Here is a 20,662-nt window from a genome sequence, read left to right on the forward strand (position 1 = left end):
CAGGAGTCCCTTTTCTCGAGACTCCTTATGCTCTGACCTTGGTTGACCACAGTGGCTTTCATACTGTCTATTTTCTTCTCCAGGGTGGTAAACGCTGATTTAATGTCCCCCGCGAGTGCTTCTCTGTGTTGGTCTAGCAATGCAGCTATTTGGGCCATAGTCACAGGACCCGAACGGGCCGGAGCCGGCGTAGTAGTCATGGCGGCTGTGTTGTCGTCGTCACTCGCCGGCTTCTCACAGGAGTCCCTTTTCTGTCTCATATATATATATATATTTGTTGTTTTCCACTCCGGAAGGTCGACACCAGAAGAGGCAAACCTTCTCTAGATGATGGGACCGGTCAGCCTGCCATGTCCAGGCGACGTGCTGCTGGTTCTAATCCTACTCCCGGCGGCGCGAGCCTTGCTCCAGAGCCTTGCCTCCACTTCTATGCGTGCGTGTGTGCCTTCGCCAGCGAAGACAAGCTGGTCTTCGACTGTTCCGGTCTGATAAACTACAACTTCAACGGTACAAATGGGACACTGGGACAAATATAGACAATTTACAATTTAGGCATTTAGCAGACGCTCTTGATCCAGAGCGACTTACATTTAAAGCAAAAACAAAAGCAAGTCTTCATGTGTCTACAGATGTTCATCAAGGCAGTGGGTCCAGTGGGTCCAGACTCCTCTCGGCTCCTGACAAGATCCAGCACCATCTCTCTGGACTATCAGACGACCTTCAGCACCACTCAAAGAGATACTGCATGGAGCCCTCTGTCACTGGTACAGTACAACCATCCACTATCACACCACTCTGTCACTGGTACAACCATCCACTATCACACCACTCTGTCACTGGTAACACCATCTACTATCACACCACTCTGTCACTGGTAACACCATCTACTATCACACCACTCTGTCACTGGTAACACCATCCACTATCACACCACTCTGTCACTGGTAACACCATCCACTATCACACCACTCTGTCACTGGTACAACCATCTACTATCACACCACTCTGTCACTGGTACAACCATCTACTATCACACCACTCTGTCACTGGTACAACCATCTACTATCACACCACTCTGTCACTGGTAACACCATCCACTATCACACCACTCTGTCACTGGTAACACCATCCACTATCACACCACTCTGTCACTGGTACAACCATCCACTAATCACACCACTCTGTCACTGGTACAACCATCCACTATCACACCACTCTGTCACTGGTACAACCATCCACTAATCACACCACTCTGTCACTGGTACAACCATCCACTAATCACACCACTCTGTCACTGGTACAACCATCCACTATCACACCACTCTGTCACTGGTACAACCATCCACTAATCACACCACTCTGTCACTGGTAACACCATCCACTATCACACCACTCTGTCACTGGTACAACCATCCACTATCACACCACTCTGTCACTGGTACAACCATCCACTATCACACCACTCTGTCACTGGTAACACCATCCACTATCACACCACTCTGTCACTGGTAACACCATCCACTATCACACCACTCTGTCACTGGTAACACCATCCACTATCACACCTCTCTGTCACTGGTACAACCATCCACTAATCACACCACTCTGTCACTGGTACAACCATCCACTATCACACCACTCTGTCACTGGTACAACCATCCACTATCACACCACTCTGTCACTGGTTACAACCATCCACTATCACACCACTCTGTCACTGGTACAGTACAACCATCAACTATCACACCACTCTGTCACTGGTACAACCATCTACTATCACACCACTCTGTCACTGGTACAACCATCCACTATCAGGTGGTGCTCTAGCACCCCCTAGTGTCTATCTGTGCACGCCACTGACTGTAGCCGTGGTTACAAGCCTTTTTTTTTCATTTCAAGGATCCCCGGTTTAATATGTAATTGGCCGCCTCCCCCTGGCCAGCCGGGGCGCCTGAAGGAGGGGTAAGGAACTGGTTGGAATTACGTGTTCCTCCCACGCGCTACGTTCCGTCCAGGGAAACTCCCCCTGGTGGAGGGGAAAGGAACTGGTTGGAATTACGTGTTCCTTCCACGCCCCCCTGGTGGAGGGGAAAGGAACTGGTTGGAATTAGGTGTTGCTATGAGGACCTTGGCCGGTGCCCTCATCCAGTGCCACTTTGACTATGCGTGTACTTCATGGTACAGAGGTATCTCCAAGCTTTTGAAAACAAGGCTGCAGACCTCCCAAAACAAGCTTGTGAGGTTACTGCTAAAATTGAACCCCAGGTCTCATCTTACCTCTGCCCACTTTAGTAGCCTGGGATGGCTAAAGGGTGAAGGAGAGAGTATCTCAGCTCTCATTGTGTCTGGTCTTCAAGATCCTAGGTGCCTCTGTTCCAGAGTACCTGCTGGGCTACCTGCCCAGAGTGAGGGATGCTCACAGGTACTCAACCAGAGGAAGTCCTTATGATCTAGTTCCCCCCCAGTTTCAGGACACACTACTCTGTGGAATGCACTCCCTCCAGCCCTGAAATCCCTCAATTCTACTGCAATATTTAGGAAAGACCTGAAATCATGGCTCCATCTTCACACTCACTGGTCATAGTTAGCTTCCGACCCTGGATAGCCCATCTCCCATGCTCAGGAATATTCTCTCAGGGTACCTCTTGTCCTATGTATATAGCTCCCAGCCTTATATATAAGGATTATTTATTATACGTTCCATGGTTGTTTTTGTCTGTACAGTATGTATGTGTATAGTTTCATGTTTCAAAGTGGACCACAATGGAAACAAGCGAAGGCTTTTTTGTGTCTAAGTCCATTTGGCGTTTTAAAAAAATGATGTCAATTTCTGTAATTTTCTTAAACTGCCAATAAAGTATTCTACTGTATCTATCTATCCGTCCTCCCCTCACTCGTGAACATTTGTTGTGTGTGTTGCCTACATTTTGTTGTTTAACCCATTCTGACCTGAGATCAGATTCATACGAGGTTTCCACTGGACACACACTGGTCTGATGAACCCATTCTGACCTGAGATCAGATTCTAAAAATGTCAGTCGTTCTTCGATTTTTTCAAAAATAGCAGACCTACAAGCTCGTAGCGCGCCACTCGGTGGCGCGATATGAGCTTGTAGATCTGCTATTTTTCAATAGCTAAAGCATAACATGATGCCAACACCAAAATGGATTCCCGTTCAGAATGGGTTAACTTCTTTTTTTTTCTCCCTCCCACATTTTCTTCTTTCTTTCTTTCTTTCTTTCTTCTTCGTGTGTGCATCTTCTTCTTCTTCTGTCGTTCTATACCTCCAGCCTCCTCCTCGGCGGTGCTGCTTCCTGTCGGCGTAGCGGCGGAAGTGACATCACTTCCTGTCGGCTTGGGGTCGGAGGTGATGTCACTTCCTCATGTCGGCTTTGGGTCAGAGGTCACGTCACCCCCCGGTCCGAGGAAGGCCGTTCAGAGGAGAGCGCCTCCTCCTCATCCTCACCCCTTGGTGATGAAGAGTCCAGGTAATGTCTTCCCCCCCCCCCGCCTCAAGGGGACTCCATCTTTGGTGTGGCGCCTTTAGAACCCGACCTTTACCTCCACAAAGGCAATGCCTAAACCTAACCATGACCTTAATGGGCCACTTCACCTCTTTTGCATGATTATTAATGCGTTCATTATCTGAAGGTTAAAAAGCATTTCTTCCTATTTCATTTGTATTTTCTAAATTGCATTTTCATTTTAATATTGTCCACTAATTAGCAGGCAATTTTAACGGGGACAGACTCCATCTCCCAGGGGTCTATAGGGCATTGGGGCGACCAGTGTTGTTTTTGGCAGCAAATTTCTATTTTAGTTTTAGTCTCTTGAATAGTTTTCACTTAGTTTTAGTCACATTTTAGTCACCTGGAATGTTCTAGTGTTTAGTCTAGTTTTACTCGACTAAATGTCATACGATTTTAGTCAACTAAATCTTCAGTTGATTTAGTCGACAAAAATGTGTTTTGACAGGCCTTGATGTCGTTGTAATGAAATATTTGACACTTTGGTTGCATGCTGAAAATAGCAGATATACAATCTCACAACGCGTCGCTGCGACGCGTTGTGAGATTGTATATCTGCTATTTTCAGCATGCAACCCAGCATAAAACTGGATCTCTTGTCCACTATTCCCTTCCTAACATTTTAGTCTAGTTTTTATTTGTTGACGAAATTGTCAGTATATTTAGTTTTAGTCATCATAGATTCGTTTTTATTTAGTTTTAGTCAGTGGAAAAAAGGTATAGTCGACGAACATTTTTCATCTTAGTTTTAGTCGACGAAAACAACAACTGGTGGCGACCTACGTCTTCTGTGTGTGTTCCAGCAGGGGGCAGCGGTCAGCCAGTAGAGGAACACAGCGTGTCCATGGGTTTCCTCCAATGGCTGGCCAGCGTGACGGAGAGAATCCACCACACCATGAACTACCAGTTTGATGGTAAGTTAACCCATTCTGACCTGAGATCAGATTCTATAAAATGTCTTCTATACATCCTGACAGTTTTATGAGAAAGCTATGTTTCTATGTCAGTCGTTCTTCGATTTAAAAAAAATAGCAGACCTACAAGCTCGTAGCGCGCCATGAGCTTGTATAGGTCTGCTATTTTTGAGTGGTGCAACCACTCCTACATCCAGCAATGTCCGTGTACCTGTGTACCTGTTTACCTGTGTACCTGTGTGAGCACGAGTGGTGTGCGCATGCGTGAAATTGGAGAGGCTGCGCATGCAGCACAGAAACAGATCACATCTTGTGCTAAATAAATAGCGTCAATGCTAGCGAGCTAAAATATAGCCATCCTTGCTCTAGAAAGCACCAATGTTTCCGTCTAGACCACCGGATAATCAGCAAAGACCTCCGAACATCGCGCTAATTGACCAAACCACGGAGAGCTCCTTAGATTAGGAGTTATTCAGCTTTTAGTTTGCCTGTATAATGGGAGGTGGACGGGACCGCTGTTGTGCAACCCGGTCTAGGTTCGCTAAAGAAGGAAAGGCCGAGCCAAAATAATAATGAAACAATAGTTCTCAGCGACGCGGATTGATATCCATAATAAAGCTAATCTGACGGAGCAGAGAGAGAGAGAGAGAGAGAGAGAGAGAGGAGGGGGGGAGAGAGGGGAGTTGCACCACTCGGTTCACACAGGTGTGATTTTTCAATAGCTAAAGCATAACATAATGCTAACACCAAAAGGGGTTCCCGCCCCCAAAATGGGTTAATATGTAGATCTTTCACTCTCTCTCTCTCTCTCTGGCTTCGTACACACATATCAGACAGACATGCTCTGTGTTGTCCGTGTTTCAATGCTTTTCCAATGGAAGTCTCGTGGTTTGGACCAAACGGTTGTGTGTGATGGGGGGGGGGGGAGGGGGTCAAACCATGTGACTTCCATTGGAGCATTGGGGCGGCCATGAAACACAGGCAGAGCTTTGATTGATTGATTGATTGAAATATGTGACCAGATTTGACTGAGAGACTGCCATCGCGCACATTTCAGCTTTTCAGAAAAACTTTTATTATTATTTTCTTTTTTCAAGATGAGTTAATTGCACAGGCAGACTCTTCACATACTAGAGCAAGTCTGAAATAAGTGTCAAAGCTGAAATTGACATGTAAATATGAAAAAAATGCTTAAACATGTAGCTATTGTAATGTTAGAGACCACAGAAGTGAACCTTTCAAGCTTGTTTTCTCAACTCGCTGTTTTCTGCAAGACATTACTATATCTCCAAAACTGGTGGGTCAAACTGAACAACCAACATGTCAATTTGAAGCTATGATTCCCTGCTTTCATATGACATGAAAAAACAAAAATTAAAAAAAATCCAATGGCAGTCTCCCAGTCAAATTTGGTCACATATGTATTAACAGTTTGCAGAATTTACAGTACATTTCAAGCACAAACTCAATACAAACTGACTGTTGACTGTGAGTGGACGACCCAATTAACCCATTCTGACCTGAGATCAGATTCATACGAGTTCTCCACTGGACACACACTGGTCTGATTAACCCATTCTGACCTGAGATCAGATTCTAAAAATGTCAGTCGTTCTTTGATTTTTCAAAAAATAGCAGACCTACAAGCTCGTATCGCGCCACTCGGTGGCGCGATATGAGCTTGTAGATCTGCTATTTTTCAATAGCTAAAGCATAACATGATGCCAACACCAAAATGGGTGCCCGGTCAGAATGGGTTAAGCATTACACTTGTTTACAACAGGGTCCACCATGTTCAATTCATCAAAACATTTAGAGACGTACAAATAGACGCTTCTATATAGCTCAGCACAGTTGTTTTTGTGTGTACGAAGCCACTCTCTCTCTCTCTCTCTCTCTCTCTCTCTCGATGCAATTGTGAACAATAGCCTAAGTAAGTATATCCGTTGGCAGATCATACGGTATGATGTATGTTTGTTTCCTACATTTAGTTTTTAATTAATGTTATTTAAAAAAATATATAAACATTCCCAAAAAAGCTAATCATGATTTTTTTTCCCCCAGAAATTTCATGAAGAAACCAATGAGAAATCAAAGAAATTCCCTTAACTTGGAAAACAAATGTTTGAGAAGTATAGTAGTGGAAATAGCCGATCTACAAGTCTGAGCTTGTAGATCTGCTATTTGGGTCCCAGGTAGACATCGGGTCGAGAAATGACTAATTTCGGTACACGGTAACTCATGAGAATGAGTTACCGTGTGGGGGTCTCCGGGGGGTCCCTCCTGTACTGTACTGTACTGTACTGTACTGTACTGTACTGTACTGTACTGTACTGTACTGTACTGTACTGTACTGTACTGTACTGTACTGTACTGTACTGTACTGTACTGTACTGTCACACAAAATCATCCTATATACAGCATGGACGAAAGTAAAGCCCATCAAATTAATCTTTTTGGTCACAGGGTGAAACATTTGAGAACCAATGCTCTATAGCGCACCCTTGAGAATAATAGACCCCAGGAAATTACATCTGGCCACAGAAGATCACAGGATCTACTGAATGTGAAGGTAGCCTATTGTAGATCACAGGATCTACTGAATGTGAAGGTAGTCTACTGTAGATCACAGGATCTACTGAATGTGAAGGTAGTCTACTGTAGATCACAGGATCTACTGAATGTGAAGGTAGTCTACTGTAGATCACAGGATCTACTGAATGTGAAGGTAGTCTACTGTAGATCACAGGATCTACTGAATGTGAAGGTAGTCTACTGTAGATCACAGGATCTACTGAATGTGAAGGTAGTCTACTGTAGATCACAGGATCTACTGAATGTGAAGGTAGTCTACTGTAGATCACAGGATCTACTGAATGTGAAGGTAGCCTACTGTAGATCACAGGATCTACTGAATGTGAAGGTATATACTGTAGATCACAGGATCTACTGAATGTGAAGGTATATACTGGGGGGGAAGCCACACTGTGTAATAATGTGTTACCCATTGTTACCCATGGTCACCTCACCACCGATAAATCAGACTATGAATAACGCTTCAACGGGGCGACTGTGGCTCAGGAGGTAGAGCAGGTCGTCCAATGATCCGTGGGTCGGCGGTTCGAAACCCGGCTCCTCCTCCTGTCTACATGTCGAAGTGTCCTTGAGCAAGACACTGAACCCCAAATTCCTCCCGATGTGCTGGTTGGTACCTTGCATGGCTTCCGCCGCAATCGGTGTATGAATGAATGTGTGTGTGAATGGGTGAATGTAATGCACAATCTATGTAAAGCCCCTTGGATATAAAGGCGCTGTATAAATGCACCATTTACCATGTTTTTGCTGCTCCAGGGAAGCCGGAGGCGTTGGTGTACCACGTCCCCCAGGAGTTCTTCAACGCCCTGCAGCACCGTCTGTCCCTGGGCTCCAGGAAGAGACGCCTGCCCAACACGACCACCGGTGAGACAGACAAGAGACGCTTTCTCTCTCCTCCTCCTCTCTCTCGTCTCATGCAGTGTTGTTTTTGTCGACTAAAACTAAGACGAAAAATGTTCGTCGACTACCTTTTTCCACTGACAAAAACGAATGGAAACTAAATGAAAATTAAGCTATGATGACTAAAACCGAGACTAAATATACTGACAATTTCGTCGACAAATAAAAACTAGACTAAAATGCTAGGAAGGGACTAGTGGACAAGAGATCCAGTATGAGTCATTTTACACTTTGGTTGCATGCTGAAAATAGCCGATCTACAAGCTCACAACCGCGACGCGTTGTGAGCTTGTAGATCGGCTATTTTCAGCAAGTGTAAAAAAACACTCATTACGACGGCATCAAGGCCCGCCAAAATACATTTTAGTCGACTAAATCAACTGTAGATTTAGTCGACTAAAATCTTATGATTTTTAGTCGACTAAAACTAGACTAAACACTAAGACATTCCAGGTGACTAAAATGTGACTAAATCTAAATTAAGTTTCAGTCCAAAGACTATGACTAAAACTAAAATAGAACTTTGCTGCCAAAAACAACACTGGTCTCATGTCGACGCAGCCAGCGTCCTGCACACGACGTACAGTATGCAGTGAAGACGCAAGATTGAAAATTAATATGTTTCAGTGTCATAAAGGCACGGCGCGCGTCTCTGTCTGTCTAGACTCCTCCACAACTAACTCCATGCAGAGAGATAGATTGATTGATTGAAATATTTATTAACAGTTTGTAGAATTTACAGTACATTTTAAGCACAAACTCAATACAAAGACTGTCAACTGTGAGTGGACGACCCAATTAAGCATTACACTTGTTTACAACAGGGTCCACATTGAAATTGATTGATTGAAATATTTATTAACAGTTTGTAGAATTTACAGTACATTTTAAGCACAAACTCAATACAAAGACTGTTAACTGTGAGTGGACGACCCAATTAAGCATTACACTTGTTTACAACAGGGTCCACATTGTTCAATTCATCAAAACATTTAGAGACATACAAATAGACACTTCTATGTAGCTAAAGAACAGAACAGGAATTCATCATATAGGAAGCAAAAAGCCACAAGCCACAAGCCCACAACGCATCGCTGATGCAACGCTTGTAGATCCGCTCTGTTCCCTGCGCGTCTACTAAAGGGAAATGAATAAGAAAATAAATAAATGGCGTGTGACAGCGTGTCTGTGGGAACCGATAGAGAGAACCGAAATGTAATTATTGTAACGGGTACCGGGCCGGTACCACATGAGGCCCGTTGGCTTCAGTACACACCGGGTCCAGAGGTTCGAGACCCACCCCTCGGTGAAAAAGCTGGAGGCCTCTCAGTCAAATCTGCTCACAATAATTGTGTAAAATTATCCTACATTCTCTTAATTGTGTAGACTTCTTGTAAATTAAATAATGCAGATCTGGACTCCGCAATTATGGATTTGTTCACTTAAATAATAAAAGAATATCTATAAGGGTCCATTTGTTTACCAACTCTCCATCATTTAGCTGTCTGGGGACCACCTGGAACTAGCCTGGTTAATAAACCAGACTAATATCGCACGGACCGCGGGATATTAGTCTGGGGAGGCTCAGCTTGGATTTCATTTCCAGGGGGGGCGGGTTGAAACATTTTCTCTTTGACGCAATTGGTCAGAGCTACTGTCAGTCAAAGGTCTCAAGCATTGAAAGTCACTGTACCAAAGCCCGCCCATATTGCATACCGTGTCCCGATTGGCCGTACAATTGAGCCTCTCCAGACCGTAATCCGCCGGCAGGCAAAAAATGTTTTGCCAACGGCTGATTCGGTCTGGTTTATTAACCAGGCTAACCTGGAACCCCCTCAAGAACCACTGTTTTAGGGGGTTCTAAATTGCCCCTTAAAAAAGTCGGTAACTCTGAGACCAAGAGTTACATGATTTAAGAAATGTTTTATTTGAAAAAGTTCAGGATAAGAAGAACCCAGATCTGTTTTGGATGTCTTGAGTGTTTTATGTTAAATTGGTTGTTCAGTAATGAAGTTTTTGTTTTTGGAAAATGTATAGAGAAGGCATGGCAGTTACGTTGGAGAACGATGCATCCATGAGTTAACTATCCTATTTGTGTATATGTATTATTATATATGTACAATCTATCTATCTACAGACTTACACAAAAAAGTCATTAAAATGTTGACATATTATTACCTATAGCAGCTTTAAATGCAATGTATTGTTGGCTAATAATAAGTATTATTTGTCTGTGTTCTCTCTCTCTCTCTCTCTCTCTCTCTGCTCATGTCAGCATTCGTAAGGAATGACTCTCTACCTCTGGGCTCGTTCTCCAAATACACCTGGAACATCACCAACCTGATGCAGGTCAAACGCATCCTGGACACCCCACAGGTCAGTTGGGCCACGAGAGGGCATATGCAACTACAGTGGCGTGCACAGATAGACACTAGGGGGTGCTAGAGCACCCCCTAGTGCCCCACCTGCCCTTTTGGCAATGTGCCCTAAAAAAATGTTTTATTTTTTTCCTTAATGTGTGGTGTGTGGACCATGGTGACATTGATCAAATCTTGATAAAAAAACGCTTCTACTATATTATTTAGGCCCCCCACAATCTAAAAGCTATGTTTCTATGTCAGAGGTTCTTCGATAATAATAATTAAAAAATAGCAGATCTACAAGCTCATAGCGCGCCACCGAGTGGCGCGCTATGAGCTTGTAGATCTGCTATTTTTCAATAGCTAAAGCACCACAATGGGTTCCCGCCCCAAAATGCGCTGCTCAAGGTGCCCTTTTTTTCCACTTGAGCACCTGCCCCTCTAAATGTCTGTGCACGCCACTGTGCAACTATGCACATGCATGAAGTCAATAGAGGGTATATGCGTGACATCATCATCAAACCCGGAAGTTATGCAGGAACGCCTACTGAGTGGCAAAAAAACTACTTTCTGGCCTCGACAGCCCATTTACATCTAAACAGAAAAGTCCTATCTGATTGCATTAAACAATGTTAAACTCACTTTGCCTGTTGCTTTGCCACTCGATGTTTAGGTTTAGGTTTATTTATTTAGCATGTAGTACAACAAATAGACAATAACATATCAAAGAACAAAAATACAATGCAAGGAAGGGAAGAAGCCAGCTGGCTTATTTGGAATCCTTTCCTGTATGGAAGAGGTCATTGGTTTAAACAGATTAAAAGTTCATAAAGAACAGTACATAAGTCTACTAAGTTGGCAAAGGGGGGGGGCAGCTGTGCAGTAAAGAAATAAAAACACAGACGGAAAATAAACGGAAATAAACAATACAACAACAAAAAAACACAAAAGAAAATATAAGGCATCAAAATATGTAATCTACAGAAAGGAAGAAATAAGATATTTCTTTAGTTGTTTTTTTAATATTGGCAAGGATAATGAGGATTTAACCCATTCTGACCTGAGATCAGATTCATACGAGGTTTCCACTGGACACACACTGGTCTGATGAACTCATTCTGACCTGAGATCAGATTCTAAAAATGTCAGTCGTTCTTCGATTTTTCAAAAATAGCAGACCTACAAGCTCGTAGCGCGCCACTCGGTGGCGCGCTATGAGCTTGTAGATCTGCTATTTTTCAATAGCTAAAGCATAACATGATGCTGACACCAAAATGGGTTCCCGTTCAGAATGGATTAAGTGAAGCATCTAGGGAGTTCCATAGATGAGAGCCTCTAAATGTGATGAGAGATTGATGTTTGGACGTGCGACAATAGAGTACGGTAATTCAAAATGATCTCTTTGCCTTGTGGGGTAGGAGTGAATGTCAGAAGTAACACGGAAGAAATTGTGAAAAGAAGGCGGAATGTCTTGTATGCATTTTTTTTTTAATTTAAACATAAATAAACAGGTCTAAAAAACGTTTACTTCGTCAATGGGTAATAGTGAATATTTAATAAAGAGCGGCTCATACCGATTTGAATGTGAAATCATTCTCAGAAATCTTTTTTGAATGATCAGTAGTTTAGTGAGATGTGTTGAATATGTAGCAGCCCAGACAATATTACAGTAATTGATATGAGGGAAAATTAAGCTATAATAGAGTTTTAAATGACATGAAGGAAGAACAAAAGGGCAGATTTTTCTCAACATACCAAAGCATCTTCACAGACTTCATATACAGTACATACAGCATCAATATGTTGTTTCCAATTTTAAATGTTCGTCTATAATGACACCCAAGAATTTAGTATGTGGAACCTGGCAAATTTCAGAGCCATTGATTACAATTCTAGCGCGGCACCGAGTGCCTCGCTACGAACTTGTATAGGTCTCCTATATAGGTCTCAGACCTGAGAAAAGATTCCACAAATGTTTTCTAACCCATTCTGAACGGGCACCCATTTTGGTGTCAGCATCATGTTATGCTTTAGCTATTGAAAAATAGCAGATCTACAAGCTCATAGCGCGCCACCGAGTGGCGCGCTACGAGCTTGTAGGTCTGCTATTTTTGAAAAAAATCGAAGAACGACTGACATTTTTAGAATCTGATCTCAGGTCAGAATGGATTCATCAGACCAGTGTGTGTCCAGTGGAAACCTCGTAAGAATCTGATCTCAGGTCAGAATGGGCTAAATCCTGAGTTTTCTGAAAAACCCCATGTTTCTATAAGGATCGTTCTCAAAAAACTATAGCCTAATTGGCTGCCGACGCCCATTATGTTGTTCCAGGCCGACCCCCCCTTCCAGAGGCAAAGATTTGAGTTAAAAGCGTTAAAAGCTCTGAAAGAATATATATATTCAAAGATTTGCGCCGCATTTTCACGATTTTTCAAAAATAGCAGACCTACAAGCTCCCACTGTACATTCGTCAGGCAGCCTCTGTAGACATTTTTAAAGCTCAGCTCAAGACCCACTTCTACAACATTGCTTTTAAGTCATTTTATTAATTTATTATTATTCATGTCCTCACTGTATTGTATTACTGCTTGTTTTTTAATGTCGTTGCCCTGCTTTATCTGTTCTTATCTTTGTACCACTGCCTTCTCCTGATTTGACACTGCGCTATTGTCCTATTGTTTTAAACTGCATGCCTGTTTTAATGCTGTTTTGTTTTTCTTTTGTTTTTATTATCTTTTCTGCTCTGTAAAACACTTTGAGCTACATTTATATAAATAAAGTTTATTATTACAAGCTCGTAGCGCGGCACTCGGTGCCGCGCTACGAGCTTGTAGATCTGCTACTTTTTTCAATAGCTAAAGCATAACATGATGCTTTAAAACACGTTGGTGGTGTACTGCAGATGCCTCTGGAACTGAGCCAGAGTTTTGTGAAGAACGTGGACGGCTCCTATTCCCCGTTCCACCGTCCAGAGTGTCCCCCTGACCCCCCACCGGAGGGCTCCAGAACGGACCGACCTCTGGCCATCAGACCCGTGGAGCTGCGAACCTTCCTCAAAGTGGGTGAGTGACTGTACTGTCCAGCACCGGGCTGTGGGTTCACCTTCCTCAAAGTGGGTGAGTGTGTACTGTCCAGTACGGGGCTGTGGGTTCACCTTCCTCAAAATGGGTGAGTGAATACTGTCCAGCACCGGGCTGTGGGTTCACCTTCCTCAAAGTGGGTGAGTGAATACTGCCCAGTACCGGGCTTTGGGTTCTTGTCAGGGGGGCAGTGTTGATTTCGTCGACTAAAACTATTAAAGGACGACTTCACCACTTTTCAACCCTTCTTTATATAATAGGTCCTCACTAATAATCTTGAAATAGTCTGTGTCTCATAGGAGGGCTGTGGGCAGTTCAGAAACCGTCTTCCAGTGACATCATCGATGGGGAATACAAGCTAATAGAAACTGCAGGCTTTCTAGTCCTGAAAAGTTGCAATGCGAAAATGGAAGCCATCGTTCTCACGATAATAAAAATCTAAACATTTTTTGTAAAAAAAATCTTGTTTAAAAAACAATCTGCCTAATGATGATGTCACTGGAAGACGGTTTCTAAACTGCCCACAGCCCTCCTATGAGACACAGACTGAGTAGAAAATAATCGTGCCATTTTATCATGATTATTAGTGAGGACCTATTATTATATGAAGATTGGTTGAAAAGTGGTGAAGTGGTCCTTTAAGGCGAAAAAATGTCCGTCGACTACCTTTTTCCACTGAGGAAAACTAAATGGAAACGAATTGAAAACTATAAGCTACGATGACTAAAACTAAGACTGAAGTGAATATACTGACAATTTCGTCAACAAATAAAAACTAGACGACTCAAATGTTAGGAAGGGACGCTGTGCCGCGTTGTGAGCTTGTAGATCTGCTATTTTCAGCATGCAACTAAGTGTAAAGCCCAACACACACCGGCTCCGTCAGACGCGGCGCAACGCGGCGCCGCCTGGAAAATAGAACTGGTTCTATCGGCGCCGCCAGGCGAGGCGTCAGCGCGCGTCGGACGCCGCTGCCAGTGTGCGATAGGTTCATTGAAAATAACGGAGGCGGCTGTTTAGACGCGCGGCGGTCGCAGACGGTCTGTGATGGGCTTAACCCATTCTGACCTGAGATCAGATTCTAAAAGTGTCTTCGATTTTTCAAAAATAGCAGACCTACAAGCTCGTAGCGCGCCACTCGGTGGCGCGATATGAGCTTGTAGATCTGCTATTTTTCAATAGCTAAAGCATAACATGATGCTGACACCAAAATGGGTGCCCGGTCAGAATGGGTTAAAATGTCTTATACTGGATCTCTTGTCCACTAGTCCCCTTCCTAACATTTTTGTCTAGTTTTTAATCTGTTGACGAAATTGTCAATACATTTAGTCTTAGCTTAGTTTTAATTTAGTTTCCATTTGGTATTCGTCATTGATAAAAGGTGGTCGACGAACATTTTCCGCCTTTTTCTTTTTGTCGACAAAAACAACAACAACAACAACAACAACAACGAAGCAGAATCTACAAATGACGCTGACCAGATACACAAAAACAAAAAATATAGATACTCTAAATTTTAAATAAAAACCCATATCACAGTGAAAAGTAATTATGTAATTAATATCCCCAAGGCACTCTCAACTTCTCAAGGCAAACAATACTATACAATATATTACTATTATTTTTTGTTTTTTTGTTTTGTTTTCTTTCTTTATTTTGTAAATGTCATTTATTTCACTTGTACACTTGAAAAAAAATGAACTGAGAGAAAAGGAAATATTCTGTAATACGAAATGAAATTGCTTGTAAATGATTCTATAATGGCAACAAACAAGTTAACCCATTCTGAACGGGAACCCATTTTGGTGTCGGCATCATGTCGTGCTTTAGCTATTTAAAAATAGCAGATCTACAAGCTCATATCGCGCCACCGAGTGGCGCGCTACGAGCTTGTAGGTCTGCTATTTTTGAAAAATCGAAGAACGACTGACATTTTTAATTGAATCTGATCTCAGGTCAGAATGGGTTAATCAGACCAGCGTGTGTCCAGTGGAAACCTCGTATGAATCTGATCTCAGGTCAGAATGGGTTTAAAAAAAAAACAACAACGCTGTTATCCATTGATCTCTGTGAACCAGGAACGTTGGCCACCGGAGGAGGAGGAACCGCGGAGCAGAAGGAAGCCACTCCCTTTGTGATCGAGTGGATCCCGGACGTGCTGCCGCGCTCGCGGCTCGGAGAGCTGCGGATCCGCTTTGAGTTCGGCCACGAGCAGAGCGGCGGCGGCGGTCCGGTGGAGCACGGCGGCGCCGGCGGCGCCTCGGCATCGAACCGGAGGAGGAACGGAGGAGCAGCGAGCAGCGACACAACAAAGACCCCCCCGGTGCAGGTCTCCGTCTCACAGCCTGTAGAAGTTCTGCAGATTGTGCTCTAAGTCGTGCCGGGGGTTCTTTAGTCGTCCAGGGGTTCTCAACGTTTTGGGGCCCGACGGGGACCGCTTTGGCCATTGTCTCATGGCCCCTCCCGCTCCGCCCCGCCACGCCCCCCCCCTCCCCACCCCCAATAGAGCGTCGCAGTCCCTCCCCCTTTCAGAAGGACGAGTGGCCCAAGGACTGTCTAAAGAGGACAAGAAGCGAAGACCGTAAGGGCGCCGCCATGTTGCTCACATGGTGCTCCATGGAAGGAAAGAAACATGCGCAGTTGAGACCAAGGAAGCTGAACCTGAGCTGAAGGAGGAAGTGTTGGCTGCATAAAGCCCATTGCGCATGTTTCTTTCCTTCCATGGAGCACCATGTGAGCAACATGGCGGCGCCCTTACGGTCTCCGCGTCCCGTCCTCTTTAGACAGTCCTTGGAGTGGCCCAGGAAATTAATCTCAATGCATTTTCCTCATAGGCTTTTCTTAAAACTCTTCCATCGCCACTAGGGGGGCGCTAAAAGGCTCTGACTGCCAGTTTATATACATTTTTTAAATTTAATTTTTATTTTTATATATTTTTTTTTCAATATATATTTTTTGCCCAACGTTATACACGTTTATGGAGGCGTCATCAATGCTCTTTGGCCACTCAGAATAGCCAAATGGCATTGATCACGCCTCCAGGTCTTTAGTTTACTCAAGTTATAGGAAAAATACCTGGTACTTTAATAAGACACGCAAAATACAGCCCAGTATATCATAAATGAATACTGAAACCAGATATAAACATTGAGGAAAGTTCACGCATGTACTATGTGTTATGTGTACTATATGTAAACTCTTCATTTCCATTTTCCAGCCATTCAGTTGCACAAAAAAAAATATTTTATTTTTTTGGGGACCCCCCCCAAAATAATTTGGCGACCCCCTGAGGGGTCGCGACCCACGGGTTGAGAGCCCCTGCTCTAGTCTAGCCCATTAACCCATTCTATACGGGAACCCATTTTGGTGTTAGCATTACGTTATGCTTTAGCTATTTAAAAATAGCAGATCTACAAGCTCATATCGCGCCACCGAGTGGCGCGATACGAGCTTGTAGGTCTGCTATTTTTGAAAAAAATCGAAGAACGACTGACATTTTTAGAATCTGATCTCAGGTCAGAATGGGTTAATCAGACCAGTGTGTGTCCAGTGGAAACCTCGTATGAATCTGATCTCAGGTCAGAAGTTAACCCATTTAGACCTGAGGACGATTCTACAAATGTCTTCTCAAACCTTTTCATGTCAAGGACCCCCAAAATGATCTGTATTTGGCTGCGGACCCCCATCTATAAATATCTTGTTCCATTAACATATTCTATCATATATTGTATTAACATACTCTATCATACATATATATATATATATTGTATTAACATACTCTACCATACATATTATAAGTTCAGTATTATGAAAGATCATTAATATTATTATTTTTGGTCACTTCTTTTTTGTTTTTAACTTTTTATATAATCTAATTGTCCTTGTATTTCCTTTGTCTTTTCTCATTTATATTTGAACATGTTCGGAATAAATACATAAATGAAATGAAATGAAATAGCCTAGTATAGATTCTACAAGCTAACGGCACATTGAGTTGTGTACTGTAGGTCTCAAACATCATATGTTCAAGCTCTTTGTGTTATTTTAACGGACCATTCTACAAATGTCTTCTAAATCCTGACAGTTTTCTGAAAAACCTATGTTTCTATGTCAGTGGTGCTCAATATTTATATCAAGGACTCCCAGAATTATCTGTATTTGGCTGCGGACCCCCATCTGAAAATATGCTAAGATTTGACTTAAAAACGTTTACTCTGAAAGAATATATCTTAAAATATTTGTACCACATTTTCACGATTAAAAAAAAAATAGCAGACCTACGAGTTTGTAGATCTGCTATTTTCCAACAGCTAAAGCATGGCATAATGCTTAAAACACTAAAAGGGGTTCCCGCCCAAAATGGGTTAAAAGAAATAACCTGTGAGAAACAGTTGGTACATGTAGTAGATTTTGAGGAAACAAATGTAGCTTTGGTAAATCTTATTAGTCAATTTCACATGATTATTATTTTTAAAAGAAAAGTTTTATGTTTAACAACCATCGGTATGGTTGTATGGCAACACCTAGGGCTACATATTGCCTAAATCCTTGGGGGGGACAAGGGGAGAGCAACAGACTTGAACTCATGCTTCCGTCATGCCTGAGTGTCCAAGTTGCTCCTTTACACCTGACAGGGGGGAGTTTCCCTGGTTGGACGTAGCGCGTGGAAGGAACACGTTATTCCAACCAGTTCCTTTGCCCTCCATCAGGCGCCCCGGATGGCCAGGGGGAGGCAGTTTAGAGACCAGGATTACTGCATGTTTTTTGTGGGGGTACCTACCCTAGGGGACACGGGGAGAACATGTGAGGGTACCTACCCTAGGGGACACGGGGAGAACATGTGAGGGTACCTACCCTAGGGGACATGGTGGAGAACATGTGAGGGTACCTACCCTAGGGGTCACGGGGAGAACGAAAGAAAGAAAGGCCCTTTCGCCAACCCCGCCTTCGGGTATGGGCACTGATGACGCGGAGGAGGAAACACGCCGCCAGCACCCACAGCGTCCCGAGCGGGAATCGAAGCCAGGACCTTCTACTAGCTGTGAGGCGACAGCACTACCGACAGTGCCCCCTCAGCGTTTTTTTTTTTTTTTTTTAAACAAACATTGAACTAAAAACAAACATTAAGTCTAATTGAAGATACGGCCCCTAGTGTAACGTCTAATTGCTTGTGTCTGTTATCCTCTTAGTTTGATTCATATCCATGTATGACTGAAGTCAAAGAATAGATACAGTAATGGCCATCAGTGCTATATATATATTATACTCTATGGTTGAGTTACTTTTTTTTTGGATGTAATGGCTTTAAATTGTTTTTTTTTTTTTTTCATTATTAAATGGGTTTTGACCTTGTGAGGTTTGTCACAAGAAATAAACATAAAAGATTAAAAGAATATCTACAACTGAACTGACTACTGAATTCAGAGTCACTATTGCTGATTGGAAAGGAGGTAGAGAGAGGGAGAGGGAGAGGGAGAGGGAGGGAGAGAGAGAGGGGGAGAGGGAGAGAGAGGGAGGGAGGGGGAGAGAGGGAGGGAGAGAGAGGGAGGGAGAGAGGGAGAGAGAGGGAGGGAGGGAGGGAGAGAGAGAGGGAGGGAGGGAGAGAGAGAGGGGGGGGGAGGGGGAGAGAGGGAGGGAGGGGGAGGGAGGGAGAGAGAGAGAGGGAGGGAGAGAGAGAGGGAGGGAGAGAGAGAGGGAGAGAGAAGCAGGTGAAACTTCATTATGGTTATGGTATCAGGGACCCCCATCTGAACACTTTGTTGTACCAGGGACCCCCATCTGAACACTAGTTGTACCAGGGACCCCCATCTGGTATGTCTGTCTGTTTATATATCTCTTCTTTTAGGGTTTATTTGAATCAATAAAACGTTTATCATTTAGCCATGATCATTTAATTTAACATAAAAACGTTTTTGAGTGCATGCAGACTATTCCAAGATCCACCACTCGCCTCCCTGCGTGTGTGTGTGTGTGTGTGTGTGTGTGTGTGTGTGTGTGTGTGTGTGTGTGTGTGTGTGTGTGTGTGTGTGTGTGTGTGTGTGTGTGCGCGCGCGCGCATGGTGTAGGGTGAAATTCTCGTTAATGTAATGAGTATTACGATTCTGTAAGTAGGATAGGCATCTATAAGCTTTTAGCTTCTGCCTACTCCTTTTGATCATCTTCATGTTTTTCGGTTTTTTTTGTTCTGTTTTCTGTTTACATTCATTTTCTTTAAATATTGTATTTGAAACTGAAGGATGATCAAATAAACTAAACTAAATCAATGCGTGCGCGCGGTTTGTAAATCCACACAGCTGTTATCCATTCACTCTGACGGACCAATGACCGACGGTCTAGACCCGGATAAGGTAGGCGGGGCTTATGATTTAAAATGGAGCCGCACGCGGTGCATAGCAGAGTGTTTGGGGGAGCTGCAATAAGGTGAGGTTTGTTTGAGAACCGCATGGTTGGTGTTAGCCAACATTAACTCTGTTATTGTTACAACATTAGTGTTGTTAGAAGGACTGTTGGTTGTTTATTGTGACTCTAAAAGGACAACAGTATGAGGAATGTGTTGGTACTTTTTGAGACCCAAACAAATAAACTAAAACAGGTGGAAAGTAAATAATTACATCTACTGAAGTACTGTGGACAATATATTGTAAAAAAATCCTTTGGCTACAAACACATTTTGGCCATTTGGAACTAGCTGATCTACAATCTCACAATGCATTGTGAGATTGTAGATCTGCTATTGTCAGATTTTCTTTCTTTTAAACATTTGAAATGGGACATTTCTGTGTAATGAGCTACATTTGGTCATTTTGTAAGTGCATTTTGATGCCATACCCTTTTATTTTAGTACATAATGGTAACACAAGTTGTAACTGTGGCTCAGACACATTCATAAGCTTAAGCTAAACTAAATGTCTCTCTGCTGGATGGAAAACTCAAATGTACAAACGTACACATACGTGTATACAAAAGTAGCAGATCTACATGCCAATTTCTACCATACAGAGCAACTTTAAAGGGCCACTTCACCCCTTTTGCAGCCAGATCTTATTTTAATGATTTTTGAGACAAACACTTTCCTGGGGTTTTTATGTGTTTTTAGATATTTTAGTATTTCAAAGTGTCCATGGACTCCATGATGTCATGGACACCGGGCTCACTTCCTTCCTGAACTACAATTCCCACAATGCTTTGGTCCACTGCTCCTCCTTGTGGATAGGGGGAGGGCTGTCTTACTGAGACAACATTTAGTCCAGGAAGGAAGTGAGCCCAGTGTCCATGACGTCATGGA

General features: G+C 43.1%; 1 protein-coding gene across 1 annotated transcript in view; it reads left to right on the top strand.

Annotated features, from left to right (window-relative positions):
* The window catches only part of cUnh2orf42 (chromosome Un C2orf42 homolog), a gene marked incomplete at both ends in the record, with an annotated part of 40,498 nt that extends 24,747 nt beyond the window's left edge, over nt 1–15,751 (top strand). The window contains 8 exons of the mRNA XM_083792964.1: nt 297–507; nt 630–764; nt 3,292–3,489; nt 4,332–4,442; nt 7,794–7,901; nt 10,213–10,313; nt 13,200–13,359; nt 15,474–15,751. Coding sequence (XP_083649090.1) covers nt 297–507; nt 630–764; nt 3,292–3,489; nt 4,332–4,442; nt 7,794–7,901; nt 10,213–10,313; nt 13,200–13,359; nt 15,474–15,751 — 1,302 coding nt within the window. The remainder of the gene's footprint in view (nt 1–296; nt 508–629; nt 765–3,291; nt 3,490–4,331; nt 4,443–7,793; nt 7,902–10,212; nt 10,314–13,199; nt 13,360–15,473) is intronic.
* Nucleotides 15,752–20,662: the final 4,911 nt, after the last annotated feature.

Source organism: Protomyctophum parallelum, assembly GCF_964188405.1.
Source record: "Protomyctophum parallelum genome assembly, chromosome: 21".
NCBI lineage: Eukaryota > Metazoa > Chordata > Actinopteri > Myctophiformes > Myctophidae > Protomyctophum > Protomyctophum parallelum.